The sequence below is a fragment of the Podarcis liolepis genome (assembly GCF_965112155.1).
Source record: "Podarcis liolepis genome assembly, chromosome: 16".
Taxonomy (NCBI): domain Eukaryota; kingdom Metazoa; phylum Chordata; class Lepidosauria; order Squamata; family Lacertidae; genus Podarcis; species Podarcis liolepis.
Window position 1 is genome coordinate 20,635,481 of NC_139567.1, and position 26,247 is coordinate 20,661,727.

Genomic DNA, 26,247 nt, shown 5'->3' on the forward strand with positions numbered 1-26,247 from the left:
CGCTCTGGCCAATCAAAAACGCGACTCAACCCTAGGGGCGGGCTGTTGAAAACGAGCGGCCCAATCCGTACGCGCCTCCCCTCAGGGAGCGTTTCTCTCCTCCTCCACACACACACTCTCGGCTTTCCTCCCACCCTCTCCACTGCCACAGCCAATCAGAGCGCCCCGCCGGGGGAGGCTCGCGGTCCTGTCACGGTGGGGCGGGGGTTTAACGCGCGCGCCTCCCCCTCCGTCGCGCGCAACCTCCTCCTGCCTTCCTGCCCGCCCGCTTCCCTTTTTCTTCGTCAGTCGGGCGCGTCCCCGGCGCTCCTGGAGCCGCCTCCCCTTCTCCTCCGCCGCCTCGACAGTCGGTGGCCAAGCCGGGGAAGGAGCGGCCTGGCGGAAGGGACACGCCTTAGCCGCCCTCCGTCCCTCCCTCAGCCGGAGCCTCCGCCGCCGCCGTTGCCCCTCTTCTCCGCCGCCGCCGCCGCCCCCATGTCGGCCCCGCTGAAGAAGGGCCCCGGCGGGCTGATCGGGCTCATGAAGGACGCCTTCCAGCCGCACCACCACCACCTGGGCCCCCACCAGCCCGGCACCGTGGACAAGAAGATGGTCGAGAAGTGCTGGAAGCTCATGGACAAGGTGCGAGGTCGGGGGGGCTGGGGCGTGGCCGCGGAGGGGGCAGAAAGTGGGGCGAGGCTGGAAGGGGGTGCAGAGGCAGAGAGGGGTCGTGGGGGCAGGGCGGGGACATGGGGAGGGGTCGTGGGCGCTGACGACGGTAGCATTGCCATCCTCCTCCTCCTCTTCCCCATGTACCGTTGGATTACAGGTTTTCTTGCGACGCGATCCTGTGCTACGCAAGAGTAGGTGTGTTTCTTCACTCTGATTCACTCTGTCCTAAGGAATTGGGAGGGCAGTCAATCGATTGCTAACAGCGCGGTCTGGGGGGGGGGTGCCGCTTTATTAGCATAATAATAATAATAATAATAATAATAATAATAATAATAATAATAATAAAAAAATAAATGCGAGTTCAGCTGCAAAAACTGGGATGGCTCAGTCAAAGTTCAGGAACTGTTAAAGGGTTAGCGTCACTGTCAGCGTCATTTATGAAGGGCCTAATATGTGCTGATCCCTATACAAAAATAATAAAGTGCAAGTCCCTTCCTGTAGGCTCAATCTCTCCATTTCACCTCATCAAGGCCTTGTGGGAGGTTCATTGGCCATTTGTAATGTGGGACTGCTTTCCGGTGTGAGTTATTGTCTTGTTAAAAAAAATTTTAACAGCACTTAGTCATATTAGGCTTTTTATAGGTAATAGATGAGATGGGACAATAATTGTAAATCACTCCAGAGCAAAGAGATTTTATAGTCTATTTTGCAGCTGTCCATTGGAGAAGAAGGGTGAGGCTGGATAGATCCAGGCCGGCTGACCTGGGAAAATTAGGAGCTGAGGGGCAGAAGTGGAAGTGATGGGCCAGAATGAGAGCAGTGAGGCAGGTAGGGCTGGAGAGAGGTGCTTAGTGTTGGCATCAGAAGTAAAATTTAGCAGCTGCCATTTGATAAAATGTTTGAGGTGACATACAGCATACTTACTGCATATGTACAGTAGTACCTCGGATTAAGAACTTAATTCGTTCTGGAGGTCCTTTATTAACCTGAAACTGTTCCAAACCTGAGGTACCACTTTAGGTAATGGGGCTGCCGCTGTGCCACCACCGCACAAATTCTGTGCTCATCCTGAAGCAAAGTTCTTAACCCGAGGTATTATTTCTGGGTTAGCAGAGTCTGTAACCTGAAGCGTCTGTAATCTGAGGTACCACTGTATTGCTATCAGCATACTTCAGCTCATTACAAAGTGATGCAAGCCATGGCCCTTGAGGAGTTGAGTCTTTATTTAGTGTAAAGCAGGGGGAGAAATTGGAGAGGGGTGAGGGAGAGGCTAAAGTAACATGGAATGAATGCAAGCAAGTGGGCAAATCCAGTTGGAGCAGGCGTTTTCTGCTAACTGATGAAAAGGATTGGAGCTGGGTAGACTAAGGTAGTGCATGGCTTGACCTGTGGAGAGGGAGATGTGATGTGGAAGGGGTTGTAAGGGCCCCAGTAGTTGGAGGGTAGTTTTGAGATTGCATGCGGAGTTGGAGGAAGAAGTTGAAGAAGGGCCTGCTGTAGAGGGCTTAGATGGATGCTCAAGGCAAAGGATTGATGGAATAGGAAGTGGCTGAGCTTGAGCTGGGAAATGGATTTGGAAGGCTGAAGGACCATGGGGAATAGGTAGGATGGATCATTTAGGAGCATAAAATGATTGGCTCTGTTAAAGCAGCTCAAGTTCTAGCTCTCTATAGCTTTTTTCCATGTTATTTCCCCTATTTTAATGAAACCATCACAGAAGTTTGCTCAGACTTCCTGATTAAAGGTTTCAAAATAACAGTTCACATTCACAGGATAGCAACTATGTTTGCTGACCTTAGTGTCCTTTTTTAGGAGAAATGTGCCTAAAGGGTGAAGGACGGGAGCAGCAGAGGAACAGGACCTTCCTGCGTAGTTCTTGGGCAATGTGCTGTGAAAGGGTAGACTTGCCCATTTGCTTCTAGGCCTGCTCTGAACCCTCATGAAGGCATGTTTAGAGTGCTACAAAGCTCAAACCGTTTGCTAGACAGGAAGTTGTTTATTGTGATATCATGGCTCAGAGCAGTAGAGTAGCACAAAAGAAAGCTTTGCAGTCTTGAAAGCCTTCATAATCCTACTTTGGAAGCATGCACTTGTGCTAAACTATGGGAAACTGGAGCTTTAAGAGATGCTCCAGCTTTTGTAGGATTTAGACCAGTCTCTGTGTTCTTGATCTTTCCAGTATAATACATCAATTCATTTGACTGTGTTCTATTGATTTGTCAGGTAGTCATTACTGCTGGACTCTGGATTCTGGTGTAGTTTGACAAGTGTGCCATTAAGTTGTGGTAGATGGAAAATACAGATAAAAATAACGTTAAATATTTAATAATCTTTTTATCAAGTGGATGTGATATTCCAGCTCGTGTGATCAAGATGGCTGATAAAACAGAAGTTGCATTAATAGGTTGCATTAGTTTTAACACAAAGGACATGCTCACAAGTTAGCATATTGCATGGTCCTGAGTACTCAAATAGTCAAGTTTTATGAAACCACTAGTGTCTTTTGGGGAGGATGTAAATTTATAAAATTATGCCTGGCATTGAGAAAGTGATGTTTGCTCCCTATTTCTTAATATTAGAACCTGGGGTTATCCAGTGAAGATGAATGGCGGGAGGTCCAAGTACAAATGCAAGTATTTTTTCATAGACAAATTCCTGGAGGATATGACTGTCAATGGCTGCTGGTCATGGTGGCTTTATGCCATCAACAGAATCAGAGGCTGTTGAACACCAGCTTTTGACGTGCTTTTGATTATCATAAAGACATCTGGTTGGCCACTGTAGGAAATAGGATGCTAGACTTGATTAGTCTGATCTAGAAGGGCCCTTCTTATGTTCTTGCAGTATGGTACTGTCTCACAGATATGCCTGAGCAAAATAAGGCTTATTTTGCTGCCAGAGTATATGAGTGGAAATATTAAGTTTATATAGATTTGAGCTATAAATGAATTGAAAACCAGATACTTTTCAATACATTGTATTGGTGAGCTAAGAATAAATATATTTGGAAGCCTGTTGTAAATTACTTCAGAATATGTTGTCGTTTACTCTTTCCTCCAGGAAAATGATATTCATTGCTGTGTAGATCCCATCATAACTGCTTTTGAAGCATATAGGTACCACCTCTTCTTTTCCACACAACAGTTATATGTAGCCTTGTTAATGGCTTTCTTTGGGTCCAGAAAAGGAAGTGGGCAGTGCATAGAATTCTAGAGGTGGAGGAGCTCAGGAGGACAACTAGAAAATTCTCAAACAGGAATGGGCATGTGTCAGAAGCCATCTGAATACAACCACTCAAGCATTTTTATGGTGTTATATAGGATTTATCTCAAGATGCAATCTATGGCTGCTGTACCAGTAGCAGTCCTACTGCATTCAGCATGCCTAGAACTACTGTCTTGATTTAACTCAGCAGCTTATGGGAAAAGAAGAGTTGCACACCCCAGTTCCTGTCCCCCGTCCCCCTGCCAGAGATCAAGCAGTGATCTTGGCACCCAATGCAGAGAGGAAAACTGATTTGCAAAGTCTACAATTGAGTTTTAAGGAAATTTCTTCCTTTACAGAATGTGTGACACTATCAGCTGCTTATGATTTGCCTAAGTGTTGAAATCTGGGAGTTAACTGACCTGCACTGCTAACAGATTTTGAGCAATGATTCTCTGATGCAGGAATTCTGCCTTCTAATGAAGGTAAAGGTGAAATGAACTGGTACTTCGGGTTAAGTACTTAATACGTTCCGGAGGTTCGTTCTTAACCTGAAGCACCACTTTAGTTAAAGGGGCCTCCTGCTGCTGCTGCACCGCCGGAGCACGATTTCTGTTCTCATCCTGAAGCAAAGTTCTTAACCCGAGGTACTATTTCTGGGTTAGTGGAGTCTGTAACCTGAAGCGTATGTAACCCAAGGTGCCACTGTATATTGTTTTATTCCTTTCTAACCATTTGTATATTGCATATTATTAGTAGGAGTATTTTGGTATATATTAATGTAAATACATATTTTGGTCAACATTGTTCCTCAATACTGTGTTAGTGTGTATATTATTATTATTATTATTATTATTTATTATTTATTTATTTGGTTGATATGATTGTCAAAACAGTAATAAATGATGACCTAGCTGCTTATAGAGAATCCTGATCACCTTGTGACAGATGCTTAAAATTAATTCCTCTCAAACACTGTAATCTAGTTGAGAAAAAAATATATAAGTAGTAGCCTATAACTTTAGCTGCCCATTACAGTTGTAGAGAAGGGATACATGCTATATTCATCTCTGCATAAGTAAATACAGTTTTCTGATGGAAATCTTAATGCTTACCTAGACTAAAGAAGAGGAATTTGTTCCGCAGTGATAGTCACCACAGCTGCTTTGCATTGCTTAATAAAAAATGGGAAGTGTGACTGGCAGATTGACAATTCCCTTTTTGCTAGTTGAGTTTTTCCATCAAACTGGGGTGACCAAGAGATATTGTTGGTTAACCCTAGGCATGGCACAGAGCTGACATGTTTCAGAATGTTACTCATAAGCACATGCGTTGGAGAAATGTAGCTTGCAGACTCTAGGATTCCCCTAGGAAGAAAACTTCAAAAGGGGGAACAGTGAGATGAAGGCTATGTTTATGCCATAAATTAGCTGTAATCTGATTTTGATCCAGTTCAGCTGTTGTGGCTTCCTCATGGAAACTTGGGAAATGTAGTTCTGGAAGGCAGAAAGGATAATTCTGTTAGAAGTTCCTACTCTTTTCCCATAACATCTGTTCTGAAGATTCCTTATGAGAAGTCCTGACATGTGCTGGGTTCTGACCAGCCCACATATTAAACATCAAGAGGCTAGGAGAATGCTTGAACTTCCTACTTGTATTTCCTAGCAGTGGGTTTGTCTTCCAACCCATCACTCATTCAAGTCATTTTCAGTATGCTTGTGTTTCTCTTTCCTACAATTTGTTTGAGTTTAGAGTACTGAGGACTGTTGATGTTATACTCTCTTTCTTTTCTCTATTGCTTTCATTGGAAGTTTAGCTCGAAGGATGTTGCAGTCCTACTTCCTGTCCTTTACTTTGATCTGCTTACCTCCAAACCTGCTGTAGATGTTGCTGGTGACAGCTGAGCTTTCAGTCTCTGTTTTGCCCTAGTTAAGCTTGAGATTAATTTGGTGGAGGGTGGGTTCTTGCCTGTAATTTGTATACAAACCCTTTTATAATTAATTTTACAATCCATTTCACAGGCTCAGTGGAATGGCAAGCTTGTTAAATTGTCTTTTAAAAAAAATCCTGAGGCTACAATGTGAATCATATGTGCTAGGGACAAAGTATCCATTGGACTTCAAGTACTGTAAATATGTTTAAGATGAGGTACAAGTATTTTAACTCCATTGTATATTGTGTGATATTCTTTCTAGTACTTCAGGTTTTTACCTTCTGAAAATGTAGATGCAGATAGGCTAGTGGATTTCTACATTCTTGAATGAAAACATATTCATGTTCCATTCCTTAAATAACATCAGAGATCTGACCAAATTATGCTGATAATTGAGACAATACTTTATAGTGCACTTTAGTTACATTGTTTCTTTAGGTATTAGTCATTTTTACATGCTATTCTTTAATGTGGTCTATCAGTTACTGATCGCAATCAACTAAAATTGTTTGCTACAGCCAGTAGTCAGTTTAAATATTAGAACATCCATGTGGAAGCAGACAAAATTTGTACCTGTATTTGTGCATCACATGGTGGCGATAACATGTTTTAGACTGCAAAGTGAGACGTTTTTCTATCTTAAGAAACTCTGTAAAGTGTGAGATACACTGATATTAATGTGTATTAATGGGGAAAGCTCCTTAATCCCTCACTTCAGCCACTGTGCATATAGTGCCTTGCACATGTGTCCTGCATACTTCTATGTTGGTAAGCTTTCACTATGTTTGGGGGCTAGTACAAGAGGTGAAAGGTTTTTTAGATGTTTCCACTGTGTGTCATGCTGACATGGGTCAGGCCTCCATGTGAGGTGCAGATTCTGTCATAACTCTGAACCTCTTGATTAAATGCTTTGTTGACCTTTTCCTGCCTGAACAGTAAGCAAGTCATTATCTTTATTCTGCCTGTAGCTATCCTATATATTTTCCTAAGATAATGTCAGGGGAACTGTTTTCCTTGGCTTGATCATGCTTGTAGTTTGCCTGCATTATGTGTGGCGATTAAAGCACATTTTTTAGAGTATAAAATGTGAACAGGAAATACATAGTTCCATATTTTGGCTGCAGGTGATATATTTTAACTTAATGATGCTGTTTATAATTAGGAGTTGAAACATAAATTACAGTAGAATAAAGCAGAAGTGTAGCACATGTTGGTATTTGGGGGAAAAACCTGTAGAAAGTCTGGGAGGTTTTGAACTGGAAAGGAGGAAAGACTACATAATAAGCTGTTGCAGAAGAATGATCTGAGCTTAGACAATGAATACTTACGTGGGTGTGCAGCAAGCATTTCCATTGGCATGTTAAATACCTTGAAGGGGGCATAATCAGGTAGTTTATTTGCTAAGAATTCAATGAAGAATAGTTACCAACAGGGAAGCAGCAAAGTGGTGTGCCTATTGTGATAAAACCTAATGACGGGTGCCTTTTTCCTGAGCAGGAAACATTCCCAAACTGCCTGTTTTTGGTTCTGTGGAGAGTGTTTTTTAAAAAATAATAGCCAATAACTGGGAGAAAGTGTTCTAGTTACAGGTAGGTAGCCATGTTGGTCTGCCATAGTCAAAACAAAATAAAAATATTCCTTCCAGTAGCACCTTAGGGACCAACTAAGTTTGTTATTGGTATGACCAACTTAGTTGGTCTTTAAGGTGCTACTGGAAGGAATATTTTTATTTTGTTTGGGGGAAAGTGGTCCATTTTATTGCTCCTTAGACACTAACTAGTTCAATGTGGCATGGTCATTTATAGCAAAGAGGCTGATTCATTAGATGCATGTGATGCATATGATTAGACCAAGAAGGCCATAGGTGAGAAAGGTATGTGAAGTGAGGAACAAGAAGGTCCCTCTACCAGTGCATTTGATAGCATGAACCTATGAAAGCTCCTTCCAGATAAACAAAGTAGCTGTAAAATTTTTGTTACAATTTGCTGATATAAGATATAATGGTTTATTCTTTTCAAAATAGATCCCCAACTTTAAATTATGGTTTGTTAACAAGTTCTTGTAATTCATCTGTTTGTTGTGCCTTATTAAACATTAAATTAGCAACTTGAGGTTGTTTATAGTCATGTAAAAATAAATTGGGGTGAGGTGGGGAACCCAGAATGCTTTTCCGTTTTGTGTATTTTTGCTCTGCACACTAGATATAAAATTAGTTTCACTGTTTCCCCTTTTTTGTTTGGTTTCCTTAAACCATTGGGTAAGAACTTGTGGGTATTTGTCTCTCTCCTTCTCTCTATCTTTGTTCATCAGACAAAAAGAGCTATGTTGTCAGCCTAGGAAAGGTTTTTCAAAATCTGATATTGCCTAATTTTTTAAACTTATTATTTTCAGCTGGAAACTAGCCATATTTGTTACTTTTCCTTCCTGCTGAACAATTAAAAGCCTGCCTTGGCCATTTGGGGGAAGGTAGGATAAATTCTCACAAATAATCATGGGAAAACCCCTTGAAATGGTCAAAAAGTACTTGCCTACACCATAATTGCTTCTTTTAAATATGTTCACACTTGATGTGAAGAGTTAGCCGACTATGGCCAAGGAACAAATGGCTTCAAAAGACAGCTAAGGAGCCAAAGAGGGAGAATGGATGCAGTGTGTGCTAATTTGCTGGTACGCTGCTGATTTCCCAGAGCTGTGAACATTGCATCTGGCAGTAGTTGTGTTCTGCAAGGGCACACGAAGGGAGCTAAGTTGAAGACAGGTTTTGTTTTGTTCAAGGGGGGATCAAGTCATACATTCTGGTCTGGTTCAGACATAATGCTGAGGCTTAGCTTAGGATTGATTGATTGATTGATTGAACAAGCTGCAGGGAACTTTGGGCTCCCCTTTGCTTTTGTCTATCTCTTCCAGCATGGTGATGAGGAGCAGTTTGGAAGTTTTCACTTCCATTTTAGCAGTGCTTTAAAACAAAAAGAAAGAAAAAGAAAAAAGGTGTTGGTATTCAACATGAAGTTCTTGTAGTAAGTGCCACACTCAACATTTGGGGATGTGGGGAAGGTTCCTCGCTTTAACTAACAGACTTCCATGCTGCACCATAAACTGATTTGGAAAGTCCTCAGGATTTCACAAGCTCCTTCAGAAGAACAACTCATGAATTATAGCAGCATGGGAGTGGGGCCATGCTAAGTAGCCTCACCCCAGGATTGCACACTGTGTAGCCATGACATTCATACACATATTGAAAACATCTGCAGAGTTGAGCTTTCACACCTGCAGCTGTATATGTAGAGCCTTACCTGTAGTCTGGAAGCCCTATTTTTTTGGGCTTGCCGATCCCATGAACCCCATGAAGGACATCACTTGTACACAGCTGTACACTCAAAGGTTCTCTCCTTGCAAACATTTGTGCTGTATGCAGAAATTCTGGGCAGAGAGCCACTTGGAGTGTGCAACATCAAGCGGGGAGCTAGTTGGTGTGGCCCTGCTCTCTGCTCACAAGTTGATAGAATACTTGAATGCCATTTTGCCAAAGTGTGTGGCAGAATGCTGTGCAAGAAGTCCAGAGTTCCAGTGAATGCACAGAATTTGCAGTTGTTGAATCCTGGTTGTAATGGTTAATGAGAAAAAAGTACTGCTAGGGATTACACACATCTCATGAAGGTGAATGGTTGTTGATATGATGCATTGGTTGTGAAACAAATTGGTAGAAGATGATGTGTGCCAACATTGGGCCAAGCCCATAGTTAGAGCCTGGATAGGACCCATCCATAGTAACAGGTGAAACTCTTGTCCAGAATGGTAACTGCTGTTCTTGTGAAATATCTACGATCTGCAGAGAGGAAAAGATTTACTCTTTGGGGGCATTCATTGCTGTTGGTGACATCAGACAGATTGCTTGGATTACTGATCCGGTATTTTCCAAATAAAGTCTTCTGTTTGGTAGTTCCAATATATAGTAAATTCTTTAGACTCGAGGAGCTGGGCAAGTTGCTCATTTTAATACTGTACCCACTATAAAGCTATTTGCGGTATCTCAACAAAGTACTGCATTTGGGATGTGGATCAGCATAGTGTTTGTCAGTCTTCTAGAGCTGCATTTAATATGAATAATTGATCAGATATTCAGGTCCATTTCCTTTCTGATAGTTTGGGTGCCAATTGCCATCAGTGCTTATAGGCGAATCTCACATACTTTGCAGAATTTGACATAGATGGCTACTCTATGGTTGATCTTCTCCACTTTTAAAATGCTCAATCAGTATAAAAGTTTGGGTGTGTACCATATCAGCCACAAACCTTTTGCACAACAACATACATTGATTTAGATTCTCACTAGATTGAGCAAGTCTGCAGTGAGCAGGAGTATCATGTAGTACTTTCATCACTATTTAAGTAGCAAACAAAAATGAGATGCCCATGATGGAGAGATAAAAGCAAAGTCTGATAGACTGCTTCAGTTTGCTCAGTAACTATTTTTATTAGGTGAGAATGAGAATGTTTATGATCAGATTGATTATTCATTTACACAGCAAAGCCTCCCTTAAGTTCCTGTGTCTGGTAGAGGGTATTGATTCAGTTGAGAGATTGGTCTAGGTTGCACATATTGCTGAACCATAGTTGGCCTGTGTTCCCCACTCCAGCACAGCTGCTAGGAGATCTGAGTCATTTGCTTCCATTTTCAACTAACTCCTGTCTTTGGAAGAGGATGATAGTGGAGGGGAAATCCATAAACCCCAGCCTCATGTTTTTCATGTGAAGTAGTTTATTAACTGTAGTTACCATGCTTTTATTCAGATTAATAGTAACCAAGCTGATCTTAAAGATAAAATTAGTATTTCCAATGAAAAAGAAATCTGATATTTTAAGTTAACAACACCCACTTTTATTCACACTGAATTTCAGCAATATTGTTTTGATTGTAGCTTAAACAATCTTTTTAGATTAGCAGAAAATAACATTAAAGCTAGACCTCTTAAACCTACTTCTTGTCTCATGTTTCAGGCTCAGTATTTTGCATGGTTTGAATATAACCTCCTGTAGTGTTGCAACTTGCAAATAAAAATGAATCACATTGTAGGTTGCGGCTTTCATAATGAATATTGAGTTTCTGGGAATTCAGTTAAGCATGTTGACATCTTGGTTGTAAATCCATTTCTTGCATTTGCAAACATGGTGGCACTAGTTAAGCTAGAATCTTACATTTCATTATCCTTGTTCATTCTTTATTTCTAGGTTGTGCGTTTGTGTCAGAATCCCAAGTTGGCACTAAAAAACAGTCCACCCTACATTCTAGACCTGCTTCCTGACACTTATCAGCATCTGCGAACCATCCTGTCACGCTATGAGGGGAAGATGGATACTCTAGGAGAGAATGAATACTTCAGGGTGTTCATGGAAAACCTGATGAAAAAGACAAAACAGACCATCAGCCTCTTTAAAGAAGGAAAAGAGAGAATGTATGAGGAGAATTCCCAACCTAGGTAATGTTTTGTGTTCTTAATCGCTTGTAGTATTAAAATCCAAGTGGGTCGTTGGAGAGCACTCTTGAAACTCTTCTTATTTCAGTGGTTCTTGGGTTCTTATGAACTCTTATGGTTTCTTTCAGAACCTAATGTTTCTCTGGAAGTTCTTGACTGTAAGTTGGGCTTGCTATTTTGTGTGATGTCTTGTTGGTGAAATCGATGGTATAATTTCAAATAATTATTAAGAACTGGAGGTGGAAGTAGAGAAGGTCTGGAGATGCAGTTAATATTCATGACAGATGCATGTAGCTTACAAGCCTGTTAACACGCTGGAGAATTTATGTTATATACAGTACATGGTTAATGTTTTGCTTTAGCATTCATAGTATTTTACACATAATATCAGCAGGTTTTGTAATAACCAAGTAAAGTTTGTTGGTGGTATCATACAGATAATATTGAGTGAAAAAACAATTATACATACTCCAAAGATACAGGGCTGCTGTTGCCCATTAGTCAATGGATCCTGATGATGAGCCTGCAAGGAGGGACTCAGGCAGATGTTAAGACCAGGGCAGATTTGTATGGGTGTAGATGATCCTTCAAATAGCCAGGTCCCAAACCACAATAAGAATTGTATTGCTAAGCTTAGCTATCCCAACAGATTCCTCAGTGATATTTCACTGCTAATTTTAACAAGCTGGGGAAAAGGGGGATGGGGGAGAAAAGAGAAGTATTTAGCTTTGCGGTTTGAAATAAGGGTCTATTACAACTTGTTCAACATGGTGGATGAGTGCTCTGGTCTGAGTGACATGGTGGCAAACTATCTCTAGCATGTGTGACCAACCCTAAGCTGCTTCCCAACCTTGACATTGCAGCAGCAGGAGGAGACAATCTTCATGGCGTGGAGAAACCCTGGGCTTTGTTTTGGGCACCGAGTGCTCCAAGTTGCAGGCGTGGAGCAAGGGCTTGTTTCCACATTGCTTGAAATCTGTTAATCCCCCAGCTCCAATCATGTAGCTAAAGAAGCAGGGAGGGGATTGTCCCTTACTTTATGCTTACTTTATGGTTTTAGCTTTAACATTTGCATCAAGGCCAGGACAAATCATGCTCCTTTACCAATCTCTGAAAGACATAAGCAGTGTCAAAACTATAGGAGCATCTGGAATTATGTGTGGTTCTGTTCAGGTCAGCATTTTGTTTTGTTTGTCAAACTGATAGGGTTGCATTTCCCCTTGTGTATTTGCTGAGTAGTTTTGCATGTTACGGGTTGTGTAATGAACACTGACTTCAGGAGGCTGGGGGAGTGTTGGTGTGGGTGGTGTGAGCATTTACTGTACAACGTAAACCTGATTCTGTTCAAAAACTATTATTGGCAAACGAGAGCAAACCATAGTAAAGCAAGTTTGCATAGCAAAGGTAAAATGCAGAAAATATGCACTTCAGCTCTGTGCCTATGAGACCCATCATCTAATGTAGGTGTCTCAGGGAGGGTGTATGTGTCTTGTGTGTCATAATTGGAAGCTTTCATTTTATTCTCCCCCCCCCCCCGTATTTATATGCTGCCTTTCAGGGCAAGTTCCCCATGACATAAGTAAAAAGCATTCCCTCTCCTCCCCTTTTGAGGAAGAAGGGCAGTCTTAGATCTGTCTTTAAGAGTTATGGGAGGTGCAAGCTTCAAAAGGAGAAGAGGAGTTTGAGGTATAAGAGCTGCCTGTCGAGGCAGATTGTGGCTAGAAAGTGTGTGGGAGGAGGAGAGTCTGTATATGTACAAAGCAATTTGGTAGGCCAAGCTGTGTTCTAAAAATTACCTCCTGACACTAGTGCATCATTAAAAACACCTTCCAGTTCCAAAGAGAAAGCTGGTAATTTTCTAGTGGATAACAGTGTGTCAAAACTTTGTGAATTATTTTTAAGATCTCTATTGAAGTTTTGTGTGTGAGAGGGAGGGAGAGATGATAGGTTAAACTCTGGATTCTAGACAGCAAAGTCAGCACTTAACTATTGCCACGGTGAAAGTTACACTTCTCATTTGTCTACTGCCCCAGAATTCACTGTTCAAAAAGCATCCGCTACTGTGGTTAAAACGGAAAACAGACTTGGGTGCTCTGCATGCTCCTATGCATGCAAGTTAATCATGTGTGTTTTTCTAGACTTGTAGCTCTTTCTGTTAACTTTCTGTGATAACATTCAGTGGTAATGGCAGTTGACTTGTGCTGAAATTTGATATCTTATGCACGTGCAACAGTGTGTTGCTTAGAGGCCTTTAGAGATGTCATACAAAACAACTCCAATTTACACATCTATTTAAAGTTCACATCATTAAGAGCCATGGCTTTTATCTATTATGTAGGCATGTCACACTGAGCTAGGTGCTGTGGTCTTGGTTTCATTGAGTTTTTTTACCACCTTGAACAGCACTGAGCAGATACAGTGGGAAGAATCCTTTGTTGTTGCTGTATTTGTGTGTGTGATCAAATTAATACTGTGCGACATTCACCATGTCTGCATTCTTAAGTGGTATCCTGCAACCTCAAAGCTCCCACTTCCTTACTAAGCCAGAAACTGAGAAGTGAATGGAGGGGAGCATCTAGTGTGGGGGGGATATCAGTAGCCCAAGATTGACATGGGTGTGTATAGAGCTGCCAGTTTCAGCCACAGATTATCTTCTGGAATACATTTGGATTTGTTACCTTTCATGGAAGCAGTCATATTTGAGTACTGCTTGCCTCAAAAGATGTGCTGTACATTTTAGTCCACCGTCAGCTCCAGAGGAATTGAGGTACAAAAATTCATATATAATTATCTGAATGACTGACAAAGATTAAGTCAAGGACGACATATGTGGTTTAAGTTCTGTAGCATGTTATAATATCCCTAAATTCTTAAATCAACCCTTCCCCCTGTATGGGAATTGTATGTCCTGTCCTATATAGAGAGGTTGCAGTAAAATTCTAATGGCAGCCAAGGTGTTGAGCTTGGAACATTTGTTGTCTCTCCTTGCAGCCAGACTTGTGGGGTTGCTGTCTCAGCAAGATTTTGTGTTCGTCATCAGCTCTAGGGCATAGAGGAACAAATCCATACAGGAAAAAGCTGCAGATACTTAATATCTCTTCTGTGTATAAATTGTGCGCAGCCTTACCCAGGAAGGAAACTGATACTACTAAGAGGTTTGTTTTTTGAAATGTTGATTTTGAAATCAAACTGGCGATAGTTATAAACTGCTTATAAAGCACTAAAGCCCCCAAAGTACTAAAACAAATTCTGTACTGATAATTTTGTCTCTTAAAGTGAGAAGCTGTGTTAGGAAAACACTAGAACGCATTGTTGAGGCAGCCTATCAAAGCCTGTTGTGAAAGAGTCCCCTGTCACTTCCTTCGAATGAAACTTGCACTTCAGAATGTGGAAAACTTGTGAAGCCTACTTCTGCATTTCAATTAGAGTATCTTAGAGAAAATTCAAAAGCTGCCTATAAAAAAAAAAAGAGTCGACTGCCAGGTTGCTACATAGGAACGTGAACTGCTTGCTGCCTAAAGAGACCCCATTGCCATGAAGAAAATGTGCTTAGATGTTGATCTTTAATTAGGTCCACTGGGATGGGCAAACTCACCCAGGTTCCTGTAACAAATCCTGGGACCCCAAGCTTTCATTTCTAAACTTCTGAGTTCTAATGGTTTCATGGAAAGTTTGAAAATGTGGTAAAATAGCAATGCATGCAAGTAAAAAGGATCTCAAATTCAGCTTACCACAATTTCCAATAGCCATTAAAGGGATTACTCAAAGTATGCATTTCTGAGGGTAACAACTTCTAGTCCATGGTACAGTCCTTGGTGCTGAACATGTCTACCTTCATCTACATTAGTGCTAATGGTGGAAGCCACTTTCCCCTTTCCATTTTTCCCCATAGGAATCGTATATCAAGGTAATTCTAATGTTGATATAACAAGTGTGAATATACTGATCCCAATCCAGAAGGTGCTTTTCCCTGCATAACTAGGTTTGGAGAATTTGAATAAGAGAGTCTCAAATTCTAGTTTGCATCTGTTATCAGAACCTCATCTCCATGAATTAACAATTTCAGGTTTTGTAGTGCTGTTTATTTTGCTGTTTCCTCATTAGCATAGTCTCCTCAGAAATCTCATTTTAGCACTTAATGCTTCATGCATTTCCAAACAGTTTCAAATGATTAGAAAACCCATAATCTTGTTTTCCTTTGCTGGAACTATAATTTAATATAGATTGTAGCCTTTTGTATTAAATCTTGGTGTCTGATAGAAAGGCACTAAGGAGATGTGGCGTTGAAAGATTGCACAATTGCTTTATGTCAGACCAGTGAACTTGAAACAGGATCCAAATGTAACTAGGCAAATTCCAGCATGCTTTGTGTGTTAAATAGCTGCAGCTGTCATCCAGTTACAGAACTCATAATCAGTTATACAACTAATATGATTATGATGATTAATCATTAATTGGCATTAGTGACCAGGAAACTGAGCGATAGATCAGGAAAGGTCCTGGTTTGAATGTAGTTTCTGCCATGAACTGATGTGATGGCCTTAGGGCATGCCACTCTCTCTCAGCCTTGCTCCTCGCCACTTGTAACGTAGGGGATAATAATATTGACTAACTTTACTAAGTTGTTGTAAGGACTCGATTACTGCAATACGTTGTGTGTGGGCCTGACTTTAAAAACGGTCTGGAAACTACAGTAGATCCAAAACAGGGCCACAAGATTAATAATTGGGCTGGGTGTTTCAACCAAATTATGCAAGTGCTTTGTCTTCTGTGCTGGCTCCCATTCTGGCACTTAGTTTTAAAACCCTAGTCTTAATCTTTCAAGTGCTTAGCACACAGGTGAGGAAACTTTGACCCTCCAGGTGTTGTTGGACTACAACTCCCATCATCCCTGGCCATGGAACTTGTGGGAGTTGGAGTCAAGCAACATCAGGAGGGTTAATGGTTCCCTACCTCTGTCTTAATGGCTTGAGACCAGGTTACATAAAAAAGATACTCTCTTTCCTTTCTAACTGAACTTTAAGGTCCCATTTGGAGGACCTGCTCCTGGTGCCCCACCCAGGGAAATGAAGTGAATGTCTACTAGGGATAGTTTTTGGTAGTGGGATCTTAGCTTTGGAATAGCTGCTCCAAAGAGGCTTACCTAGTACCTTTCTATGTTTTTTCTAGTGCCAGCTTCTTATTTCTTAAAAATTAGAAAAATAAAATAAAATATTTGCAGTTGAACCACTGAAGGGATCCACAAAGACTTTTAAGGTAAAAATGTTAGAGGCTGTGTCCAGCTCAACTGTTGATTTTTTCTGATAGTGGGTTTACAGCATCTAATTATGTCGACTTCCTGTTTCATGCTGGAGAATCAGTCCGCAGAATCAATGCTAGCTGACTGGCTGCAGACTGGCATGATGGACATGTAATTTGATGGCTCTAAAATATGTCTGGATGAGTCTCCTACTAAGCAAAAGACAGTGGGCACTTCATTTTGTATATCAGTTTGCCCTGCAGTTCTCTGGAAGGTGACTTATGCTTCTATCAGTGAGAGTGAAGTGGAATTTCAATCGCTTCCTGTGTTGAAAGTTTACTTGAAAGTAGTTCCGTTGTATATCTATTTTTAAAACCTGATTACTCTGTGAAAGGCTCTGAAGCTGCACAAATCTTATAAATGTTGACATAGGATGTTTAAGCATGACTATTCAGCACTTCTTTGCAAGGGTCAGAGTAAAAACTGATAGCAGCAGGGCAGTTGTTGCTTACATGGAATATCATCCTGTTACAGGGACTCGGTGCAATCATTCATCTGCCTCAATGGGGTCTGACATGTTAGATCAGAGGTGGAAAACACATAACCTACATGCAACATTTGGGTTCTTTCATGAGGCCAGAGATATTCTTTTAGTGCTTCCCCTGCCCCGAAGCTCCATACATTTGTTTGAACATGAGCTTTAATGACTTTAGAGAGAACAAAATGGCAAAGACACAGTTGCAGCAGTGGCTCAGGATAACAAGAAAATAAGAAGCTCCAACTAATTGCTTTTCATTTACATTTTTGTAAGTTAGGTCTGTAACTTAACCCATCCCACTTAGGGTTGGTATCCGAAGCACTGCCATGCCACCTCTTCCCCTCAAAGGAGAATAAAATGTATGAGCTTGTAACAAGAGGACGTGGTTGCTACAGAATGTTTGGCCTAAGCCTTTCAGGGCTTTATGGGTTAGTACAAGAATCTTAAAATGCTGTTTTTAATATTCGGTTGGGAGCTGCCCAGAGTGGCTGGGGAAACCCAGCCAGATGGGCGGGGGATAAATAATACATCATCATCATCATCATTATTATTATTATTATTATTAAATATGCCCAGAGAAAAGAGAGTGAATAGAGACATCAGATCAGTGTGCTTTGGTGGTGGTCCATTTATTTGGGGAGATGGGTTGCTGCCTTCTGTACCAGAAGAAGCATGTGAAGTTTTTTCCAGAGCAGCCCCATATAGAGTGCATTTCCTGCACAACCCCCCCTGTGCATGTGCATGCAGTCACTTTTGGCTCTGAGTTTTGATACTCATCTGCTCCTGTGTTAGAGTAGAATCAGTACAGTGATACTTCGGTTTTTGAACGTCTCCATTCACGAACATTTTGGTTTTCAAACGCCGTAAACACAAAAGTAAATGCTTCGGTTTTCAAATACGCCTTGGAAGTCGAACATGCCATGCATCTTCCACTGAGTGCAAGATCCTGAGGCCTAGCTGTCAGCCATTGAGTTTTCGGTTTTCGAACGTTTCAGAACTCAAACGGTCTTCTGGAACGGATTATGTTCAAAAACCGAGGTATCACTGTACTCAGAAATTACTGCAACCTTCTAGTGCAAAAACAAGCAAACACAACACCCACTAAAGGTCTGGGGACTAAGGGCATCTCTGAAGTGAAATACTAGCCTTGTTTTACAGAACAGCTGAAACTAAGCCTATTCTGTTTCTTGATGAGTGTGTGGCATTTGTTAGGGAAGTCTCCAGTGAACATTTGGGAGCAAAGCTTGCTGAATTGACTCTTGAAATGCTTCTTTGTCATGAGACCTAATATCCATATAATCTAATTTTTCTGCATAGACGAGTTTTCTTTCCAAAGGCAGACCTAAACCTTTGGACCATGTTTACTGTACCAGTCTGTCTTTAAGCTACTGATGCAGTGAGAGTAAGCACATGACATTGTGAGGAAACATCACATGTTAGCACTATTTACAGCACCCAGAGAAGTATAAGGGTGCTTTCTGAGTGTAACTGTTCTTACCTTGAGGTGCATGCTTCTCTTTATCCAAAGTTATAAATATGTAGCATTATTTGTGCATTGTGTTTTTTAAGTGCTTGAGAATGCAATATTTGGCTTCCATTTCTTCTCCCTGCAACTAAAGGTGCGTTTTTTGTTGTTGTTGCTAGATTCAGCCAGAAGTTGTTATGATGGGGAAAACACAGAGGTGGGAATTGGGAGGACTATGATAGTTAACTTGACTGATTCTGGACAACCAGTCTGCAGTTCTGGACTCCTCATTTCTATACAGTGGTGCCTCGCAAGACGAAAAGAATCCGTTCCGCGAGTCTCTTCGTCTTGCGAAGCAAGCCCATTAGCGGCTTAGCGGCTTAGCGCTATTAGCGGATCAGCTGATAAGCAGTTTAGCGGCTTAGTGGATCAGCTGATAAGCGGCTTAGCGGATCAGCTGTTTAGCGGCTTAGGATCAGCTGATAAGCGGCCTAGCGGCTTGGGGAAAGGGGGGGAGGAAAAAACCCCCGCAGGAACTCGCAAGACATTTTCGTCTTGCGAAGCAAGCCCATAGGAAATTCGTTTTGCGAAGCACCTCCAAAACGGAAAACGCTTTCGTCTAGCGGGTTTTCCGTCTTGCGAGGCATTCGTCTTGCGGGGCACCACTGTACAGCTATGGCTACACTGCCTTGTCTTAGTATAATTATCAACCTCTTTGCTTTCATTGATTCTAGTAGGCCTGAGATGTGCACTTTGAGAGACTCCAAGCCTTCCTAGTAAGATGTAAAATATGTTATTACCCTCTTTTGGGAAAAGTTGGTTTAAGCAAAGTGGGCTGCCAGAAAGGGGGGAGGAGAGTCCAACCACCAACATTGAGAGTCCAACCAAACCAGCTCCCCCAGCCCCCCACCATCGCAGCCAGTCAGGCCTTCCCCATGAAGTTTTATAGCAGCCCTCCAGTTCCTCGTGCCTCAGAGAAGGTGTCTGGGTTACTGCTTGCTTCTTGCCCCATCCTTGATGAAAGCCTGGCTGGCCACAGCAGAAGAGCCGGCTGTGCTCAGCTTGAGATGGTGTCCATTGCTAGATTTTCATCCCATCTTGCTGCTGACCTCCTTCCCTAAAACCAACATTTTCCAAATGGGGAGAGAACAAATTTTACATCTTGCTAGTAAGGCTCAGGGTGTCTCAGAGTGCACATCACTTTGAGAGACCCAGAATCTTTCTAGTAAGATGTAAAATACGTTTTCTTCCTCAGTTGGAACAAGTTGGTTTTAACTTGCAAACATCTTGTATCTTCCCTTCATCAACCTGTGAAGAAAGCTTCCCTGATACAGAACATCTGAGTTACTTAAGAAAAGCAATATGCTTGTTAAAAGTTAATACAGTAATAGAGCAGGTCTCTAATGAGAATATGTATCTTCTAAGGGAGAAACATTCTGATTTTTCCACCATCAATTTTAATGTTAGACATTTTGAATAAACAGTGCTTGAAGAGAACAACTTGCTTGCACAAGGTGTCCCTAGGTACATTTTTAGTCTTCCTCACAAAATGTAAATAATGAAGCAGGGTTGTTATTTTTATAGGGGATATTTGTATTTCCAGGAGTCTCGTGCCTTTAAATCTATTCAGTAAATTAGTGTTTGTAGAAAATTAGGCATTCCCAGTATTTTTTCTTACTATGTGTGCATAGAGGAAATGGATGATGTACTTTTTGTAACCTTTCTGCAGACTTGTCAATTGTAGGATCAATATGTCTCCAAACTGTTTTTCTGCTTAATTACATTACCATTCACATTTTTGGCTAGAATTTTCTAATTATAAGAAATTGTAAGTACATTATTTTAGGGCCAAGACTAGAACAGTAATTACATGCTTAATTCTAATGTTACTTTGAAAATTGCTACGTGTAAAATGAGCTCCCTGCTGGAGCTTCTGCTAAATGTGCAAAGTGTATTAACTCTTCTCTGCATGTTTAAAGCAACACTGTAGGATTCTGACCATCATAAATCTAATTAGTTATAGAAACCTGTATCAGGAAGTGATGCGTAGACAATAAAGAACCTTATTTTGGACTCTCTAATTATCTGTGTGGTATGTAGCTTATTTTTACATTGGAATTTATATACTTCCTGCTTAAAATAGCTATATGCCCAGAAGGGGTGGATTTTTTTAGGTTGAATAAATTATGCAAATTTTCACTTCATTTGCATACTTTTACTTCTGCCATAGAAATGAAGTATGATATGCAGGTCATTAAAGCACAATTTACTGATCACAAGGGATGGATGAATCTGTCAGTTTTGGTTTCTCTCAGTTCCTCATTTTTCCAACCTTCAGTTTGCTCCATTTCCTCATCAATTTGCAACTTTTAAAAGTTGCACAAAACTCATATGTGCTTATCTCCTAATATATGAATTTTTGGATAGAGTTTTGCCAAGCATACACATTTCTGTTAGCATCTCCTCTGATGTAGTACAGTTTTTCCCATTGTTTTCACTGATAGGGAATTAAATGCATTCTCATTGGCTGGAGAATTGAATCACAAAATTCTAAAAAGTGCAAATTTCGAAGAATCCTCTGTGTTTTGGTTTGGGAAGGGTGAATTGATGATACTATGCTGGTATGAAAATGAAAACGGAATCAAGTTTTCTCCCATCTCAAATGGTCACTGGGAGTTTCCCAGTACTCCTGTGCTTCTAAGCCTGTTCGTATCCTTCCCCCCAAAAATGAAACATGAGATTCAAAGAATGCTGAATCCTGTTCCCAGTGCTAAATTCCACATTTACCCTCTGCTTGCTTTTACTGTAGTTGTTGGGTTGGTGCTTAATTTTGTTTAAGGTATCAAAAGTCAGTCTTGTGCTAATGGGTAGCAGCACAAGCCAGACTTTCTAGTGAATATGAATTATACAAGTTTTGTTGGTTTGCTCTTAGTTCTGAGAGTAAGATGAAATTATTCTAGGAACCCCAGTAGGGGTTTTGCCAAGTACAGCAGGTACTGGTTGGGCATGTGGAATTGTCTGATTATCTTACTGGTGCAAAGAAAGTCATAAGGGGTTAAAATGTGGTTTGCTGTCTTCTGCAAGACAAACGCTTACTGTGGAAGAATGCTTTTATCCAGCAAACAGGAAACAGGAAAGGAACAGCCTACTGCAGGTCAGAGGGGAGCAGGTTCAGAAAGCTGAACTGGGGGAAGTGGGGGCCCATTGAAAGGCTGCTGTGAAGGTTTCGGCAGGACTGGAAGTACTTGGTTGACCTGTTGACTTCCTGCAAGACACATGGAGCCAAAACAGTAATGAAGGGGGGAAGGAAGTAGTACAACCACAGCACAGGGGAGGGAGAGAGCCGAGGACAATATCCGTTCAGTGTCTTCAAAATTGGATCTTGCATGGCTTGTCTAATTTTTTAATCTGTTATCTGATTGAACTACTTTGGCTACAAGAGGTTGTGGATGCTTATGTTTAGTGAAACTGGAAACTGTGTAAAGCTGGAGTGGAAAGGTGATCCTATCTCCAGTTTCTTAAGTTCTGAGAAACTCAATTAATAGTAGGATTGAATTAAAAGGACTTGTCCCATCGCTAAGCAATTAATTTTTCAACAGCTATATCAGTGTTCAAAGTGATTGCCTGTTCAGGAAACATTGGTCTTGCTCTCAATTCTTTATTTGCTTTTAGCAAGGTTATCACTTAGCCAAATCTGATTGGCTGCATAGTGACATGACACAATCCCTGATTGGCTGAAGTTGCCCGTGTGACTGATCCCAGAAGAGGATGTAGTAAGAAGAAAATGGAGAATTGTTAAGCAGAAAGCAGATGGGAGAAATAATATTGGTGCACAGGTTTGTAAAAAGGGAAACTAACTTACAATTAACACTTCTTTCAGGAAGGACTTCTGTCCCCTGAAAGCACTGCTTTTAACCTGACAATAGAAATGAAACAGAAAAACATTTAACACAGCCCTGTGTTACAGTAGATTTAAATACAGAGGCTCTTGTTAAATGCTGGTAAACGACAATATATGCCAAAGAACGGCTGTTTCTGGCCTACAGCTGTGGCCACAACATCCAACACACCATTAATTCTAGACAAATGTTTCTTAGTAGAATATGCATAATGATGCCTGGCATGTGCTGAGCGCTTCTTCCATATGCTGTTGCATCTGATGCCTTTGCAAGCAGGATTTTCCTTAAAAACATCTTTACAAATTAAATGCTGCCACAAACTTGTTGCTGCTGCTGTCATTATGGTGGCTGATGCCAGATCAGTTGTTCTTTCTTTTCTTTTCCAGAAACTAAAGTAACAATTTTAAGTCAGACCCTCTGATTAATCAGGCCAAATTTGGTATTGTTTCAAAGTGAGGAAATTCCATTAGAGTGGTGTTGTTGTTGTTGGTGGTGGTAGTAGTAGTAGTAACAATTTTCAGGATAGAAATGTAGCATATGAACCTAAACAGTAAAATGCATTATTAAACATACAGTAAGAGCAAGTTTAGTAAATAATAACTAGTAACTAGTAAGCAGGCACATTTGTAAAGCTTCATTCATGGGATGGTGTCTAACTAAAGTGGCAGGTGTGAGTCACTTGGGAAAGCTGGGAACTTCTGCTTTCAGTGGTCTTCCACACATTGTGCCAGATCTACCCAAAATTGCAAGATAAGACTTGAGTAACCAGATGCTCCTAGTGTTTACTAGCAAGTCTGTGTTCCCACCACCATGCTACCATTTTGGATGACTGTTGCTTGATCTCCTCTAAGTGAAACAGAAGTGGTTTTAATGGGTGCTTTTCAGGAGCAGGTGCTGGCCTGAAGTTTCTGTGTCCTTCCTGTGTATCACCTGATGGCTTGAAGGAGAGCAAATGGTGTTTACCTTGTTAACCGACTTTCATGTGTAAAATTAAACGATGTGGGTTTTTGTTTTCTTTCAAGCGTACTATATTCCCAGTTAAGCCACAGCTCTCGTTCATTGCCAGGTGGATTCTGGATCTCAAGCCCTGAATGGTTCCCTTTACAAATGTGTTCATGCCCTGCCTGCCAACCACAGGCACATAAAATAGTCATTCAGGGTTTTAGCTTTCCCTCAGGCTTGTGAACGTTGTAATTTTATGTCCTCGTTTATACTTGCAAATAGACTTTAAATTTATGCTGCTTAAGCACCTGAGAGCAGCTGTTAAAAAGTTAGCTCGGCTAATTGTGTTGCTCAGTTATAACTTCAGTTTCCTGGAAAAACATTTTCCATCGACAAAGTCCAGTGAGGCAAGAGATCACGTTTCCTATTCAGACTTTAAAGAAGCTGCCAGTGAGTTGGATATGTACAACTTTGCAAAGCTGTTGTGTTTGAGTATTTAAAATAAAGTTGTGGTACTCCTGCGGCGTCTTGTTACCCTGAGCCCACCTATGCAGTGCACTTTCCTAATCCTAATGCAAGGCGGTATTAGCCTGAGATGCTGAATAATCTTTGTGTCTGTGGGTTCTTTGAGACATGTGATCCTTTGAGTATTTTAAACAACCGTCCTCAAAAGTATCTACTCAGGAGAGTTCAAGCTAAAATCATGCTTACCTCCATTTCATTTTTAAATGAAAGCTGTTCTACCTATTCTAATGAAAAACTAATGTGGACCATGTTCAACACAGCCATAATAGTTGACTTGTCCTTGAGTTCACATTCTCACTTGAGCAAGATATGGAGGGAAGGGGGACCTGTCATTTTCCCTGTAATGACTCAAATGAGTGTCATTCTAAAGGAAGCTAAAAAGATGCTAAAAATAGGAGGGTGGCTATCCCATTCACTCCAGTATTGTATTCTCGGCCCAAGAAATGGATGGGCAGACATAGTGCACACAGCTGCCGTGTTAGAGCACATTTTGATGTGGTGAGGGTTAGTGCATTGATCCAGTCAAGATGTGCACAAATGAGGCTGGTGAAGAGAGGCCTGAGTTCCAGTGGTTCATGAGCCCTTAGAAAAGGTTTCCTCCTCACTTAATTCCACGCTTGAACCATGGGTCTTGACTCTGTTGTCACAAGCTTCAGTTCATCTGGAAAATCTTCCAGTGTACCTGTCTCAAGAATTCCAGTACAGCCCAATCTTAAAAATCTGGACTTGACTAGTTTTTGTAAGGAAAGAAATCAGCGGGGAGCTGCCTGATGCTGCAAATGGTTGGCTTTTGCTCTTGTCTCCTTGTTTTGTTAGCCACCTGGGGTGCCTCTTTATTTAAGGTGTAACGTCAACATAGAAATGTTTAGGGCAGCATAAATTAAAGGTGAATAGTTGAGAATGAAGTACTCGTTTGTACTTTTGTTAAGAAATTGGGCTTGGCTTCGTTAACTTCTTCTAGTATGCTCAATAGATTATCTGAACACTGCTAACATAATCAACGCATACTACCAAGATCTGCCAAGATGAACAAGTTTGGAATAGGCAGACCTCAGGCTGGGCTTAGCTGGTGCTACACTGGTGTAACTCCCTTAATCTGGCGCCGCAGTGCATATTCCAGCAAAATTCCCTCAGCCTGACTGAGACAGGGCTATGCTGGCTCAGCCAGGGCTCAGCCAGTGGAACTTAGCAGAGTTTACACTGGTGTAAGTCCCTCAAAAGGGGCTTTCCTGTGGTGTGGCAGGGGTGGAGCAAGGAGAGAGTTGCACCTATTCCAAACTTTTTTCAGCTCAGTTACTTAATGTGGCAACTTGGCAGAACCTATGCGGGCAAAAAGAGTGTTGTAAGTGAAACTTTATTTTAAGGGACTGTTTCCTCTTTTCTTGGGTTGGGCCATCTCAGCCGGCAGCCAGTAGCCTCCTGAACAGAATTTGGAATAGGCTTAATTTATGCCAGCTTCCTATATTTAGGATTGCTTTGTAAGGTCGGTTATGGTTGCTCTTGTTTTGTAACATTCACAAACACTTCTTGTTTGGAGGAAGTGAGTAGTGATCGGCATTTTATGTCCATTTTTAAAAATTGCAGATTTGTAGAGTGGGAACTCTCTCTTGCAAAGCTGCACATCTGGAAAATAGTCGTAAACAGCATCAGTTTTTGTGTGTGTAATCCTTGAAAGAACGTAGTAGGTGTTTTAAAAACAACCGCCACCAAAAAAGTATTAGGTGAATAATGATAAGGGGTGCAAATTTAGGAGTTACGCAGTAGAAGTTTGAGCCCCCCCTCGCCCCACCCCACCCCCAGTATAAAAGAAGAATATACATTCCTAGCAGCCCATGTAGCACTAATCGGTTAAAAACACAGTGTCGCTTAGTTGACCTTGTCTCACTTTTTGATATAGAAAAAGATAACGAAAGAGTTAACGGCTTTAAGAAAAAAACTGTCTCATATGATTAGAAGTGAGCTGAAGTCTGGTGTAACAGATTAGGCATGTTGGGGAGGGAAAGACCCCTTCTGCTGCACTGAAGATCAGTGATAGACACGGGGCAGCGGCAATGTCTCTTCAGCTGCTGCTGACTCCAGTTGTCTTCCTATCGTCGGTCCATTTTAAAAAGTGGGGACCCTCCTTAAATTTGCAAGAACTAGTCTTTCCATATTGCAGTTTTCTCTGTGTTTTAAACATTGCAAAGGGAAGCAAGCCTCAGGTTTCTCTGGGCATTTTAGTTTTATTTTTCTTTAGAAAAACTGCCTGCTGTAAAAAAATTAAAAAAAACCTTGGCCATGAACCAAGACTTCCCTCTTTGAGCCCTTAATTTTATTGTAAAGATTTATTTTATATATGCAGTTTCAAAGTATGAAAACCATTTTTAAAAGTGTATAT

At 41.2% G+C, this 26,247-nt stretch overlaps 1 protein-coding gene across 1 annotated transcript in view; it reads left to right on the forward strand.

Moving 5' to 3' along the window:
- The first annotated feature begins 239 nt into the window (after positions 1-239).
- CBL (Cbl proto-oncogene) overlaps positions 240-26,247 on the forward strand; it is a 46,929-nt gene continuing 20,921 nt past the window's right edge. Inside the window, exons 1-2 of the mRNA XM_083480958.1 lie at positions 240-621; positions 11,018-11,265. Of these exons, the coding sequence (XP_083337084.1) occupies positions 475-621; positions 11,018-11,265 (395 nt within the window). The 5' untranslated portion in view covers positions 240-474. The remainder of the gene's footprint in view (positions 622-11,017; positions 11,266-26,247) is intronic.